The sequence below is a fragment of the Penicillium citrinum genome, assembly GCF_028827155.1.
Source record: "Penicillium citrinum strain IBT 23319 chromosome Unknown utg000005l:1.0-1900146.0:1.0-1900348.0, whole genome shotgun sequence".
In the NCBI taxonomy this organism is placed as follows: Eukaryota; Fungi; Ascomycota; class Eurotiomycetes; order Eurotiales; family Aspergillaceae; genus Penicillium; species Penicillium citrinum.
Genome location: NW_026622690.1, coordinates 1,131,687 through 1,144,815, shown reverse-complemented (window position 1 = coordinate 1,144,815; position 13,129 = coordinate 1,131,687). Strand labels below are relative to the sequence as shown.

Below are 13,129 nucleotides of genomic sequence, written 5' to 3'. Positions count from 1 at the left end.
AGTCTACAGTTAATCAAATCTATGACTTTATACCTGACTGACTATTACTACGACTATCACTATATTCACTATTACTACTACTAATACTTATACCACCCACTCTGTATAGTTAAACAGTATAGTTAGCCAACTATTGCAATGTCAGTATTATTAATTAGGAAATAATAACTAACCAGTAGGGACTTGTTGTCGCGCAAGGGTCATCTGCCAGAACATCACTAGTTCTCCAGGACTTCAACTTGACCGCAATAAACATCTATCGGTAGTAACATAGATCATAAATTGCAACAAAATATAGTAATCAGTCCTCATAGAGCAGAATAATAGCTCACTACTTATGATTTCGCTGCCAGATAAGATCGCAGACAACTGTCCTTACGGTTGTGTCCCATTCTTTGTTGCCCCCTTGATCCGATCCAGCACGGACCTCCAGACCTTCCATCGTATTCTCCGTTTCCAGCAGCATCTAAGTAACTACTCCTGAAGTACTTATTACTATTACAGTGCTAGTTAACTAGTACCATATACTTTATACCATAGTTATACAACCTGCTCGTAGTTGAATGTAGACTTATGGTTATAGAGACCGGAGAATATTGACTACCATCTCTAGTAGTCTGGTCTATCCAGTCATACGCGTCGGAATACATAGTACTAGTAATAGTCAAGTAGTGATTATCTCGATACCAGTACTAGTACTGATTATAGTGTCCCTACACAAGTAATAATATTAAGCTAGTTCTGGAGACTCATTTATATCCCCTGCACCCTGACGTCAACACCCGGGGATGCTGCTACTCTGGGCCGAAATCCAGCTTGGGTATTCAACTTGTAGTACTTGGTAACTTAATTCTACTAATGGGGTACTAGTAGTACAAGTAGCGCTCCAGGACTTTCTTGTCTGTTGCTCTATTACTGTTACCCATATTGACGCGATGACTATACCGCTAGGTGTCAGCGGTCAACTCGTGTGACCAAAATCGCCGATCCCGAGTAGAAGCATTGGGCAATAACTTTAAACAAAATATATACTCGCAGCCGTTCTTTCTACCAATGCTGAACCACTTTAATGACTCCCATTCTTTTCTCCAACATCAAGCGCCACCAAAAATCGACTCACACAATTATACGCCGCAACAGTCGCCGTAATTTCCACAACCTCCTTCTCCCCAAAACAACCCTTCAACTCCTCAAAAACCCCATCAGGAACAGAAACATTCTTCGTCATCGCATCCGTATACCTCAACACAGCCCTCTGCTCCGCATTCAAAACCCCCCCCACAAGAACCTTCCTCGAAATCCGCCCCAGCATCTCCAACAATCTTCAACGCTTCCTCGCTCAGACCCCCCCTCACTAAGTAAAGGCGCATGTTGTTCCCATTCAAATAATGCGCCATTGACAACTGCAACGCGACAAATCGCTAGCTCCCGCGTGATTGTTGAGAGACTCGTTCGAGTACGAATCGCTCCGATAAAAGAGTTCCAGCCGTCGGCTACGGGGAAGGAATGGAGGAGAGCTAGGTCGAGGGGGAGGAGAGGGTTAGGTGCTCGGCGGGCTTGTACGTTTGAAAGAATTCCGGCTTCATCGGGGGTATTTGTTGGTGGGGGATCTGGGACGTATGGAAGACGCATGGTGGGGATCTGGGGAAGGTGTTAGAAGTTAGTGCTATTGAGGTATATTTGTGAGATTGACGGACTCAATTGGTAGATTATTGTGGCAGTAATGGCCAGTGTGACTTTATTGGAATTCCGATATGCGGGAAGGTTAAAGGAATCTAGATTTGGGGAGACTGTTGCTGGTTGTTTTATAACCCCGCGTCCCGCAGCGGCTCCGGGATGCGGTCCGATACTGCGATGCCGAGGGTGTCGGCTTCAGGGTACCGTTGGTCTTTCCAGTCGGGTTCGATGATTGGGACTCGGGTTTCAGGCTACAATTTAACAGTAGTCTCGGTGGTTTTATTAGTAGTGGATTCGGATGTGTTGGCATTGTTTGGCTTTAATACTGTACGATTGGACTATTAATCTCGGGAGGTGTCTATCTCAACTTTTAGTATCTGGATATCCAAATTCAACTGTCGCCTTAGGGTACGCTGCAGTAGACCTACTAATGGGGCAATTAGTAGAGGTGAGTCGAAGATCAAACTCGTGTAATGTGTTCAACTACTACTAGTAATAGTAGTAACAATTATCAAGCTCCCGTGTCCAGACATCACAGATCTGAAATTCTACCTAGATATATATTTAGATTGCACCTTCGAAGACGCTACATCTAAATCAAGCTAGTAAGCTGAGATGCTCATGGGATTTTGGAAATTTCAGCACAGACGTGCAACAATCTGTTAAACTTCAATTCAAACCATATGAACGCATGCAATCTGTTATTCTGGTGATATCTATAGCGATGTTCACTCGCTGATCATGCATAGCCATCTGCCATACGCAATGCAGTTAGTCTTGGCGCTAGTCTCCACTGCCGCTTTGGGAGCTCCAAACAACGGTGTCGTCACCTCTCCTGAACATCCCCTCGTTCTCCAAACACCATGCCTCCAAAGGGAGCCAAACCCACAAGCGACGAGCTTCTAGCTCAGTTCGACAATCTCGGCGTCGACCAGTCCGAGTCTGCTTCCAAGCCCACCCCAGCACCCGCTGCTCCGACGCCCGACAATGCCAAAGCCGCGCAGGAGGATATCCTCACCGAACTGGATAACCTAGCTACACAGCGACCTAGCAGTGGACCAGGTACTCCTCGGTTATCGATAGATAAGCCTCGATCCTCGACACGGTCTCCGCGTCCCAGTGCGACAATCGAACGAACCAGTGAAGACAAGGCGCGTCAGTCAGAGGACACAGGCCGGTCTTCTCGTACAGGTGCTAAAGCTGAACTGCCCAAACAAGAATCCGAAGATGCTTCGAAACAGCAGCAGTCTGAAGGTGGTGGTTGGTGGGGAGGTATCTTCGCAACTGCTAGCGCAACCGCAACCGCAGCCATGAAGCAGGCCGAAGCTGCTGTAAAGGAGATCCAAAACAACGAGGAAGCCCAGCGCTGGGCGCAACAAATGAAGGGCAATGTTGGAGCTTTGAGAGATTTCGGTACTTATTTCCTGCAATTAGTTCAACCTATTTTACACGGTTCACTAATATTCAAATTGTAGGCGGCGAACTTCGCAGCATGGCAATCCCAACCTTCACCAATCTTATTCACACTCTTGCACCTCCTATTTCCTCTCATGAACGTCTTCAAATCCATGTTACTCATGACCTCTCTGGTTATCCTGGTGTTGACCCACTAGTGTACGCCGTCTTTTCGCGCGTGATGGCGCAGGTCGAGGGCGGTGACCTCTTAGTTATTCAGCGGGGCCAGGAATCATCCCCAAAGCGCGGCCTCGACGTTGGCGGTTACATTTCTAGTGCAGGATGGGGCGATGGACCCTGGTGGCGGACAGTAACTCCAGGAACTCCGCGAACGATTAACGCTGTACCCGGTACAGTTGAAGCGTCCAAATTAGCTCGCGCTAGCGCCGAGTCATATGCTACAGAATACTTCTCTTCACGGGGTGGCATCGAGGAAGCGGCGAAACAGGCTACTGAGGTCCTGAGCGAATCGAACCCTGTTCGCAGTAGTGATATCTTCCTGGCTATCCAGGCTATAACTCAGACTGTCTCGAAGGATCTCTTCCAAGCCGGTGCATCGGGCGAGAAAGAGAAGTCCAGCACATCTGGAGCAGTTGAAACTCCCGAATCCGAAGAAGAAATCTCCTTCGCATTATATCTTCATGACCCAGTCCATGGAATTGCATTCCACACCATTTCCCAGGCCGTGCCTCAGAAGTGGATTGAATGGCTGGATGCGTCGGCCCCGGCGGTCGAGAATCCGGATGCCGAAGATGCAGAGATCCCCCGCGCTGTTGTCCCCGAGGCCATCGCCGAGATCGTCGAGAGTGGAGGCGTGGATCCGCGGGAGTGGGCTGCTGAATGGATCGAGGAAACGCTCTCGCTTGCGACTGGTGTTGTTGCGCAGCGATATGTCGCTCGCCGTATGGGAGTTGGTGAGGGAGGCGTGGGTAAGGGAAAGATGAGGGCTGAGCAGGCGACGACCGTTGAAAGTGGCGCAGGCGAGGCTGCGCGCGCTTTGTAGGTGCAGCATTGTTTGTCTATACCTAAGTCTCTCCTCATAACTCTGCTATGACGTTTGTCACTTTGATAGTTTGAATCAGGCGGTTTGGTGATAGTTCAATGGTAAATGAAATGCTTCACGTATAGTTATATCTATGTACAAGTATGAACCCTCTATATTTTAGCATTCCGATTTGAATATCAATGCTTTGCGCCTGGAATCATAGAGAATATTAACGTATTGGCAGCCCCGTAACTGGGATACCATATCTCAACTCCAACCTGTTCACTGTTTACTGTTCACTGCTCAAGATCCAACGGTCCACTCAAACCAGGGACGTGCCAGAAATTGGCCCGCAATGCAGTAACACTATACACCGTGATTAGTACCCGAAACACCACACAGATAAAGGGGAAGAAACATACCTAGTAGAACCATTCAAAACGGTATGCGCATCAGTCCCCTCCTCACTTTCTTGCAACCTCTTCTTCATATCAGACAAATCAGCAGACCATTTGAAAAGACGCTGTTTAGACACATTGTTCTCATGAACCCCATTAACACCATTAGCTTCATGCAAATCATTAACATGACCATGACCATCACCATTCGACACTCCATTCAAAAACCCATTCATCTTCTCTTTTTCAACCTCCTTCTTCCCCCCAACCTCAGCATATAGACAGCCCCGAGACCAATAATAAGGTAAAGTCCGCGTATAAAGAACAGGCTGAGACTCGACATCCTCGCGCATGGGAATATTGATATTATACAATTCCACACGCTCATCCCAATTCCGCCATAAATGACCCACAACTCGCACGGCCAGTCTCGCCGCTGCGAAGATAATGTTGGATGGTTGCGGATCTTTGCTTCCGAAGGAGATTGCTATTCCGCGTTTTCCGCAGAATACAGCTTCCAGGGCCCCGCCGACGGTACCGGAGGATAAATTGTAGATTGTTGAGGCGTTGCGGCCGTGGTTTGGACCGGAGATTACTAGGTCGATGGGTGGTTTGTCTGTGAAGAGGTTGTAGAGGCCTAGTTGGGCGCAACTGGCTGGAGTACCATTTTCAATGACGATCCAGTCGGACTGGGTGGTGGTGTTGGTGTTGTCCGGCTTGTAGGATGAGTCCCAGGTTCCGTCTGGGTTGAAGGAATCTGGGTGGACGGAGTGTGCTGTTAGTTCAGCTTCGATGAGGTGGGCTTTGCCGATCCAAGAGCGTGAGGCGGCGGGGATTGCGACGGAGACGTAGTGGCCAGCGGATTGGAGTTCATCGACGAGTGGACGGACGTAGGGTGAGAGGCGCACGTTTGGCGGGCCATCGTCATTGACGACCTGTAGTGTGGTAGGAGTGTTAGAGATAAAATGATACAAATCAATCTTTCTTTTTCTTCTTTCTTTTTTTTCTGGTTGTTTTGGCGCAGAAAAGAAAAAAAAAAGGTCTCGTGATACTTACTAGTATATGCATGATGGGAAGTGGGAAATCGGCGCAGTCCTCGGCTATCGAATATAGTTGTAGTTGTAGTAGTCCGTAGTAACTAGCCACTGAGGTAATACTAATAGTAGTATGTACTAATTCTGGAGTACTCCAGGAATTTCATGGAGTTGGGGATCACGGAGAAAAGCAAGGACCACCAGGAGTACTTATGGAGAACTGGCTAAGGATTGAGCCATTAGGCTCAGTTGGATTAGGGATTTGCCATTGGCATAGAGCACCGCACCGGTAGGCCGAATGGGGATGACACGGTGAAGCTGTTCGGGTTGCGGGGAGGGCGGCAGTTGGGCCGGATGGAGTCTCGGTGAGCAGAGTTTTATAGTCAGTTGCCCATAGGTATGTGCAGTCAATTAAGTAGTTATAGTATAGTATAGTACGAGGATAGTAGATGATGGCAACGATAGATAGCAAAGTATATAGAGCCAGATAAATACTCAGATCTCTAGAATAGCCAACTTATGACCGTAATGTATATCTACATATAGCATAGCATGTCTGTAGTTGTAGTCAAGTGTAGGTAACTAACGGCACTGTATAAAAAGCACACTATTCCGAACTGGGATACAAAGTATGACTAACAAAACATGACTAATCATACTCGAAACTACTCGGGGCCTGCAGAAAGTAGACTTGCACGTTCCTGGCTGCGGTTTACCATAGGAGAGTAACGTCTGTACCTAAGTGTATGAGTGGATACTGTAGGGACTGCCTGTTATCAATTTGTGATCGGCTCGCGTAAGATCAGTCCACCTTGTTGGCTCGGCGATCATCAGTCCGTGTATACTCCTATAGCAGTACATACAGTGGTATAATAAATATATGATGACAATACTTGAATATTGTAATAATATATTATATGGAGAATATCAAAATAAAGCAGTAAGCATAAATAGAATACTGACTGAAAATTTAATTTATAAGCTGGCGGGTGTATGCCAAACTGTACCTGGTACAGACTGCTGCTGCACGGTCTGAGCGATCCGCGCAAAACTTTGTGGTGGGGAATCGTCATCTTCTTCCCCCTCTGCCTTCTTCTCTTCCATCCTCCCATCTACCACTCCCTCGTCTCGTCTCGTCTCGTCTATCGCTACTGCATCTCGAATCTATCTCATCTGCAAAGTCGCTGAAAAAAAAAGGTCTCACTTTTTTTTTCTGCGATCTTTGTCCGGCCTCTTCAACGCCAATCCGCTGCCTCCGCGTATACCCTGTATGGACGCTGGAAGCGCTGCAACTGCTGCGGGGATTGACCCCAAGATTTTGGACAATTGGCAAACTGACGGCGCCTTCTCTGTCACTTCGTGGGAACATTTGGGCTACGACCAGCCTCCTGAGTGGGATACCAGCCAGGAATCCAGCCAGTGCGCCGATGTTGCCGATTTAGGCGCCTTCCATGATCCTCTAACTAACCCTCTACTGGACCGATCGCGAGATCTGCAAAACAGGTGCGCATTTTCTCTTAATTTCCTCTGTCTTCTTGCCCGGTAGCTGCTGTTCAGGGGAGACCGAGAAGAGAGACCAAACCAGGGACGACAGACTGACTCGTTATATGGCATTACAGAAAACGCGATGTGACCAACGAGAATTTTCACTATGTCGAGGGTGCTGTCGAGGGCACCGGCAGTGGGACTATCAGTCCTCGTACCATCCCATCATCCACTGAAGATAATTTTCACGCCGATGAAACGTGGCCGCATTTCCAGCTGTTCAACTCTGTAGCTGCCAGCATGTCCCTCGAAGCGCCAGTTATGTACCCATACAGCAAAGCTCCCAACAATCCCACTGGTGCAGTGATTGTCGACGATGTGGGCGAGATTCCCCAGGGACAGGGTTTTCCGGATGCTTCGGCAGAGGCAATGATGTTTCAGCAGGTATCCCCGTCGTTTCCGATGATGGAGCAATGGCCAGAGATGTCTTCCGGGATTCCGATAGAAAACATGGCAGGCCAGGGAACGGTGCCGCTGGCAATCAATACGCAGAATAGCCCCAAAGGGCATTATCCGCCTTCCATGCGAGCCCTCGAATCGCGCTGGATCAACAACCTAGAATCGCAGTTACCCGTGACTCAGATGACCCCCACTTCGCTCCAAACATCGCCAGTACCGCAGCCGCACGCCAAACCTGCGCCAGAGGCGTTCCATTTTAAGTCTGAGAACTCTTCCGTATCAGGTGATATTTCTGGTCTCTACGAGTGTTCTTACTCTGCGACCAGTGAGGACGCCCCGGCTTTCGTTGATCGACAAGATGACCATTGGAAAATCGCGACTCCCGATCACAGCTCTCCAGAGACGTCTGTACCCGGTACCACGGCCTTCATGGTCAGCGAAAACCCTTCTGAGTCAATCCTCGGTAATATCCCGTCTCGCTCTCGCACCTCTTCGTCCGCAGGCCAACGTGCCTCAGGGCGACCCATGCCTCTTGCAATGCAGTCCGTTGCTACCGTGCGCAAGCGCAAGAACAGAAACTCTCAGTCGATTGATCAAGGCCAGGCTAAGCCCTTGCAGATTGTCCAGGAAGATGGCCAAGGTGGCTCAATTGCGTCAGCAGACTTTGTTTCTCCTCCACGTGGAGCACGGCGTAAGGGTCCGCTGAGCATGGTTGGTCGTGCTAATGCGGGACTGCGTCGAAAGAACAAAGACACTTGTGTCCAATGCAGATTGAACAAGCGCAAGGTTAGTATCATGAGCAAAGTATCTTCTCTGAACGAGGCTAATTCAGGTCAACAGTGTGATGGAAGCTCACCTTGCGACGCCTGCCGCCCAACTCTTCACGAGCAACCTTGTGCTCGAGCATGCTTCTCTAGCATTGTGGAATTTGGAACATGTAACTATATCTGTGAGTATCTTTCTTGCTCGTGAGGGTTAGCTGCGAAACTAACATTTCCAAGCTCAACGAGCTGTCAACCATCCCACGCTGGACGGTAGTGGCAGAGTTCGAATGGAAATTCCGACCGAATTTGACATGACTCAACTCTTGTCATTCCTCTCGGAGCGCCAGGGCCGGTTCAATATCCGTGCCAGCCAAGCCTGGGGCTCTCTCTATGTCCTCGATCTTGGGGAAACATACAAATTTCTGAAGAGTCTCAGCGAGTACAATGGCAACTCGAAGTCCACATTCCTCGAGTTCATTGATCGACGGATTGTTGATTCCAAGGACAAGTCGAAGAATTGGCTGAGCTGTGTTAAAGACTGCGATCCGATGAACCAAGCATACGTGAGTGCACTCGTTTAGTGCAAAACGTGATATCATAAACTAACAAGTTTTCTAGACACTCCTCTCCCAATGGAACAACATGCCCAGCCGTGCGCGATACACTTTTGTACCATTAGACTCCAACGGCCAAGAACGCTCAATGGACATAAACAACCCCGAAGACCGACGCGATATCCTGCTTGCAGCCCAACTTTCCCGCATCGTTTGTCGCATGATGGAAGTCGAGGGATTCCGCAAATTAGAGCGAGACTTCTACAATATCAAATGGAAGCAGATCTCGCATGAAACGCACATCCGCTTCCTCAACGAACTCGGCCACATCCTGCTATCATTGCGGTGGCGCTGCTCATGGTGGAAACGCCTAGGTGACGGTGGACAAAACCCCGATCCCTCCCAGCAACACTACGTTGACCGAGTCGAGCTGCTTTGCCGCATCCTCTACGTATATTATACCTGCGTTTTAGCTAAGCTCCCATCGTGGTCTTCCTCCGATGTTCCGAAGGGTACCTGGTCTTCGTACGCGGACTCGGAGAACGCAGTATGGGATGATTTCCCATCTGATCCATCTGATGGTGGTTTCCAGAATTGGATGGAACACGGACAGGAATTGATCGAACAAGCTGGTGTTCGTGTTCCGAGTCAAGTGTCCAAATTCTGAGATACTCTTTCAAGCGGCAGTATAATTTATGGGAACGGATCGGCACTGGTTATTGGAGTTGGACTTATAGATACCCTTTTTTTTTCTCTGGTACATTTTCATTTTCTGTCTTATCTCGTTATATCTTTGTTTATATTCGCGGGTTTGTTCATATTTCTGTTTGTCTTCTACGCATCACGACTGATACACTACTTGTTTATGATTCACGAATTTCGCCAGCAATGTCGATTATCACTTCATGTTTTGGCGGACTGGTTCTTGTATACATTTCATATCATATATATTCAATAGAGCCAAGATTTATACAACCTAGAAGTAACTACGGTAATTAAAGTACCATTCGTGGAGCATAGTACAAACTTGTACTATGCTACCCATTCCAACTTCTAGATGGAAGTTGAAACTTCTCCATGCAACCTGGAGGTTACTTAGGTAGTAACACTGTCTTCAATAGTATACTCAAGCAAGATGAGAAATTGAACGGGGTATCGAATTAATATATCGTAGCACAATTGACAAGACGGCAATCCGCTTCTGGCAGGAATTTCCCCAAAACCAAAACCCAGACATGTCATACCAAGTCTACCATGCACGAGAACTAAAGCAGTATATATGCATCCACTCATTTACTCCCCGCATGCTTCTTCTTCTCCTTCTCCAACCGCTCCTTCTTTCCACCAGTCAACATCTCCAAATGTCCCGCCTTAGAAGCAAGGCTTCGTTCTGTCTTTGCGACGAGACCGGATGTAAGTTTCTACCAGCTGGTTAGTCGTCGTAGTCTGATATGCACTGCAAGTGCAAGCAATGAGACCGGCGTAGGACATACCTTGTTCAACTTGGCTTGTTTGATTAGACCTTGTTTCTTGGGAGCAACCTGGCGAGGACCGGGCTTTGTTCTGGCATTTGCACCACTGAAAGACATTAGCTTTTCATTCTTTCATCCTCGTTCACTATTTTCCTTCTTCGACTTCTCTCCTTCTTCCTCTCCATTCCAAGCTAAACTCTCCAAACGAGTATCCCCCAAAATCGCACGAAGGATACCCAGAACCCGCCCAAACGTACCGTTTCGTCGCCGCCGTACTAGGCTTACTCTTCTTCAAAAGTCCTTGAGCCATATCAAAAAATGTGAGTGGTATCTCGTGAGGTTTTGCGTACTGCCTGCAGCACTGGATTCGAGCGTTGAACTTGTTTTCGAGAATCGGCTGTTCCACTTGCTGCGTGGCGGTCGGCGAAAAATCCTTATCGACTAAGTTGTTATCGCGGGTCACGTGAACATGTACTAAACTAAGGGTGGAAATCCCGATTAGGAAGTATATTTTCTTGTTGCTGGTGCGCGATGATTGGATTTTCGAAGAGTTTACATAGAGAGGAAATCGGTGATGATCAATTTTCCTTGATTTTATTTATTCGATTTTCTTTGAGAATATTGATTTTCCCGGGCGCGTTATACTGATAAGTATTAAGTGCTCGTACGATATGTATTACGTTCAAGTCATGCTACGATCGCCGCCGAAACTCATCCGCCGATGATCTATCTGAAACGGCCGTTTTTGTCCGCGGTCTACGCGGAACAACTTAAATTATGCTTCGCGGTGCGGCTCAGTGCCCGCTTGGCTTCGGGGGTGTCAGCTATACCGATCGATCAGGTAGACGTTTTAAATTCGACTATATGGCTGAGATTTACCGGATAACCATTCACTTCCAACATGATAGTAAGGCATCGAGCCCGGAACTTTCCCAAGTTATCATTTACAAGGTTGTAAATGATCGAGGGTACTCACGATGAATACCTTCAATGTCAGTCTCAAATACGCGTGCTTACTTGGCCATAGAGGGGATCTTATCCTGTGCTACACGATAACTACCTGAGAAAGACAAATCAGATAAAGCGTAAAGCATGTCATTACAAGCATAAGCTGACTTGATTCCCTTGAAGATACATTGGAGAATAAAACAACACATGGTACAAAACGCAAAGCCCAGTCCAGGCCGACCAAGTCGACAAAGGTCAAGGTCAAAGGGGGAATAAAAATAAAAGGTAAAAAAAAAGGTCCATAAAGTAAATTTGTCAATCCTCATTAAGTCCGTCCAGATTACCACCTTTGCATTTCACAGAATGCACAAGGAGATTAAAAGAGTTTAACAACTGGAGAATCATGGGAAAAAACTCATACAGAAAGATAAGACAAAAAGGAAAATAGGACACCCAGGTCACATAATCCCATCAGTCAAAAAAGGGGTGGATGACCCGTTTAGAAGGCCAGAACGGCGAAGAGACCAGCCATGACAGCGCCGAGGCTGATGGAGGTACGGCCAGCACCGTTGAAGGCGGGGGTGGCCGAGGGAGTGGCGGAGGCAGTGCCGGTAGGGGCAACAGCCAGAGGGGTACTCTTCAGGGTGCTGCTGGCGGAGGGGACGTGGGGAACACGGCTGCTGCTGGCAACGGGAGCAGTGGTGACGGGGACAACGGGGGCGGTAGTGGAAGACTCCTCGGGGCACTCGGTGGTAGTGACGACGATGCTCTCAACCTGGGTAGAGTAAGAGGGAGCAACGGGGCTGGCGGAGGTAACGGGAGCAACGGGAGTGGAGGAGGCCTCATCCTCGGGGCAGTAAGTGGTGGTAACGTTGTCAATGACAGTCACGATGGTGTGCTTGGAGGAAGTAGGGGTGGCGGTAGGGGTAGCAGTCTCGCTCTCAGGGCAGTAGGTAGTGGTCACGTCCTCGATGACGGTGACAGTGGACTGAGCGCCAGAGCCAGAGCCAGCGGCAGTGGTGGTGGAAGCACCAGAGCCGGAGCCAGAGCCCTTGGAGATACCGAACTGGGAGGACCACTGGTAAGCACCGGTGCCCTCGACGACGATCAGGAGACCATAGTGGGTGGTGTCGGGGGTCAGGTTGTAGCCGGGGGTCCAGGTGTAGTGACCAGTGTTGTCGATGTTCTCAACGATAGTCTCGAGGGGCTTAACGTTGGAGGAAGGGCCGCGCAGAAGGACCAGGGAGACCTTGTCACCGAGAGTAGGGTCCCACTTGATCTCGTAGGGAGCACCCTCAGGGACCTGGTCGTTCAGACCGGGAGCGCGAACAGCATTGCCCTGGGGGCCCTTGGTGTAGTCGGGCTCGGTGAGGGCCGCAGCGAGGGCGACGAAAGAGGAGATGATAGTACCAGTGGAGAAACGCATGGTGACTTGGGGAAGATTTTAGAAGCTGTAGAAGCAAAGAATGACTTGAGTTGGGAAAAGAATTGGAAAAGCGATAAAACGCTTTAGGAGCAACGAATGACTTGGGTTGAAAGAACGACGGGTTGAAGGAGAGAAGAGAGAAAGAGAAGAGAGAAAGAGAAGAGGAGAAGAAGGGAAGGGAAGTACATTTCTACTTTCTCTCGGAGTGGAGGGGGGGGACCCCCACAGGAACCAGGCACACCACCAGTCATCGTGGAAGGCTTGCAGGGATGACTTTAGGAGTGGGTCGGCATCGAAAGCCTACTTTTTACAAGCGAGGATGAGATTTAGGAAATTAAGAGGCGCAGCGAGACATGAGTTTAGATGTATAAGAATAGATGTACCAGGATACATAGTAGAGTACAGTATACAGGGGATAGATAAGTATAGATCTTGATTCACTTGCCACTATATTCACGATGTATGACTATCC

General features: G+C 48.5%; 6 protein-coding genes across 6 annotated transcripts; 2 read left to right on the top strand and 4 right to left on the bottom strand.

Annotated features, from left to right (window-relative positions):
* Positions 1-1,066: 1,066 nt before the first annotated feature.
* On the bottom strand, positions 1,067-1,632 carry N7469_006261 (carboxymuconolactone decarboxylase family protein; the record flags this gene model as incomplete). Its single annotated transcript, XM_056645179.1, has 2 exons — positions 1,067-1,292; positions 1,346-1,632. The coding sequence occupies 2 exons, from the start codon at positions 1,630-1,632 to the stop codon at positions 1,067-1,069; spliced, it is 513 nt and encodes a 170-aa protein (XP_056500417.1).
* A 908-nt stretch (positions 1,633-2,540) lies between these two features.
* N7469_006260 (DUF5427 domain-containing protein MTC1) lies at positions 2,541-4,135 on the top strand (the record flags this gene model as incomplete). Its single annotated transcript, XM_056645178.1, has 2 exons — positions 2,541-3,090; positions 3,153-4,135. 2 exons carry the CDS (start codon positions 2,541-2,543, stop codon positions 4,133-4,135), a joined length of 1,533 nt encoding a protein of 510 aa, XP_056500416.1.
* A 278-nt stretch (positions 4,136-4,413) lies between these two features.
* Positions 4,414-5,583, bottom strand: N7469_006259 (5'/3'-nucleotidase SurE; the record flags this gene model as incomplete). Its single annotated transcript, XM_056645177.1, has 3 exons — positions 4,414-4,483; positions 4,540-5,450; positions 5,572-5,583. 3 exons carry the CDS (start codon positions 5,581-5,583, stop codon positions 4,414-4,416), a joined length of 993 nt encoding a protein of 330 aa, XP_056500415.1.
* Positions 5,584-6,819: 1,236 nt separating this feature from the next.
* On the top strand, positions 6,820-9,478 carry N7469_006258 (Zn(II)2Cys6 transcription factor domain-containing protein; the record flags this gene model as incomplete). Its single annotated transcript, XM_056645176.1, has 5 exons — positions 6,820-7,052; positions 7,169-8,279; positions 8,334-8,442; positions 8,495-8,820; positions 8,876-9,478. The coding sequence occupies 5 exons, from the start codon at positions 6,820-6,822 to the stop codon at positions 9,476-9,478; spliced, it is 2,382 nt and encodes a 793-aa protein (XP_056500414.1).
* A 622-nt stretch (positions 9,479-10,100) lies between these two features.
* N7469_006257 (DUF2462 domain-containing protein) lies at positions 10,101-10,593 on the bottom strand (the record flags this gene model as incomplete). Its single annotated transcript, XM_056645175.1, has 3 exons — positions 10,101-10,232; positions 10,305-10,389; positions 10,541-10,593. 3 exons carry the CDS (start codon positions 10,591-10,593, stop codon positions 10,101-10,103), a joined length of 270 nt encoding a protein of 89 aa, XP_056500413.1.
* Positions 10,594-11,730: 1,137 nt separating this feature from the next.
* N7469_006256 (GPI anchored serine-threonine rich protein) lies at positions 11,731-12,657 on the bottom strand (the record flags this gene model as incomplete). Its single annotated transcript, XM_056645174.1, has 1 exon — positions 11,731-12,657. One exon carries the CDS (start codon positions 12,655-12,657, stop codon positions 11,731-11,733), a length of 927 nt encoding a protein of 308 aa, XP_056500412.1.
* Positions 12,658-13,129: the final 472 nt, after the last annotated feature.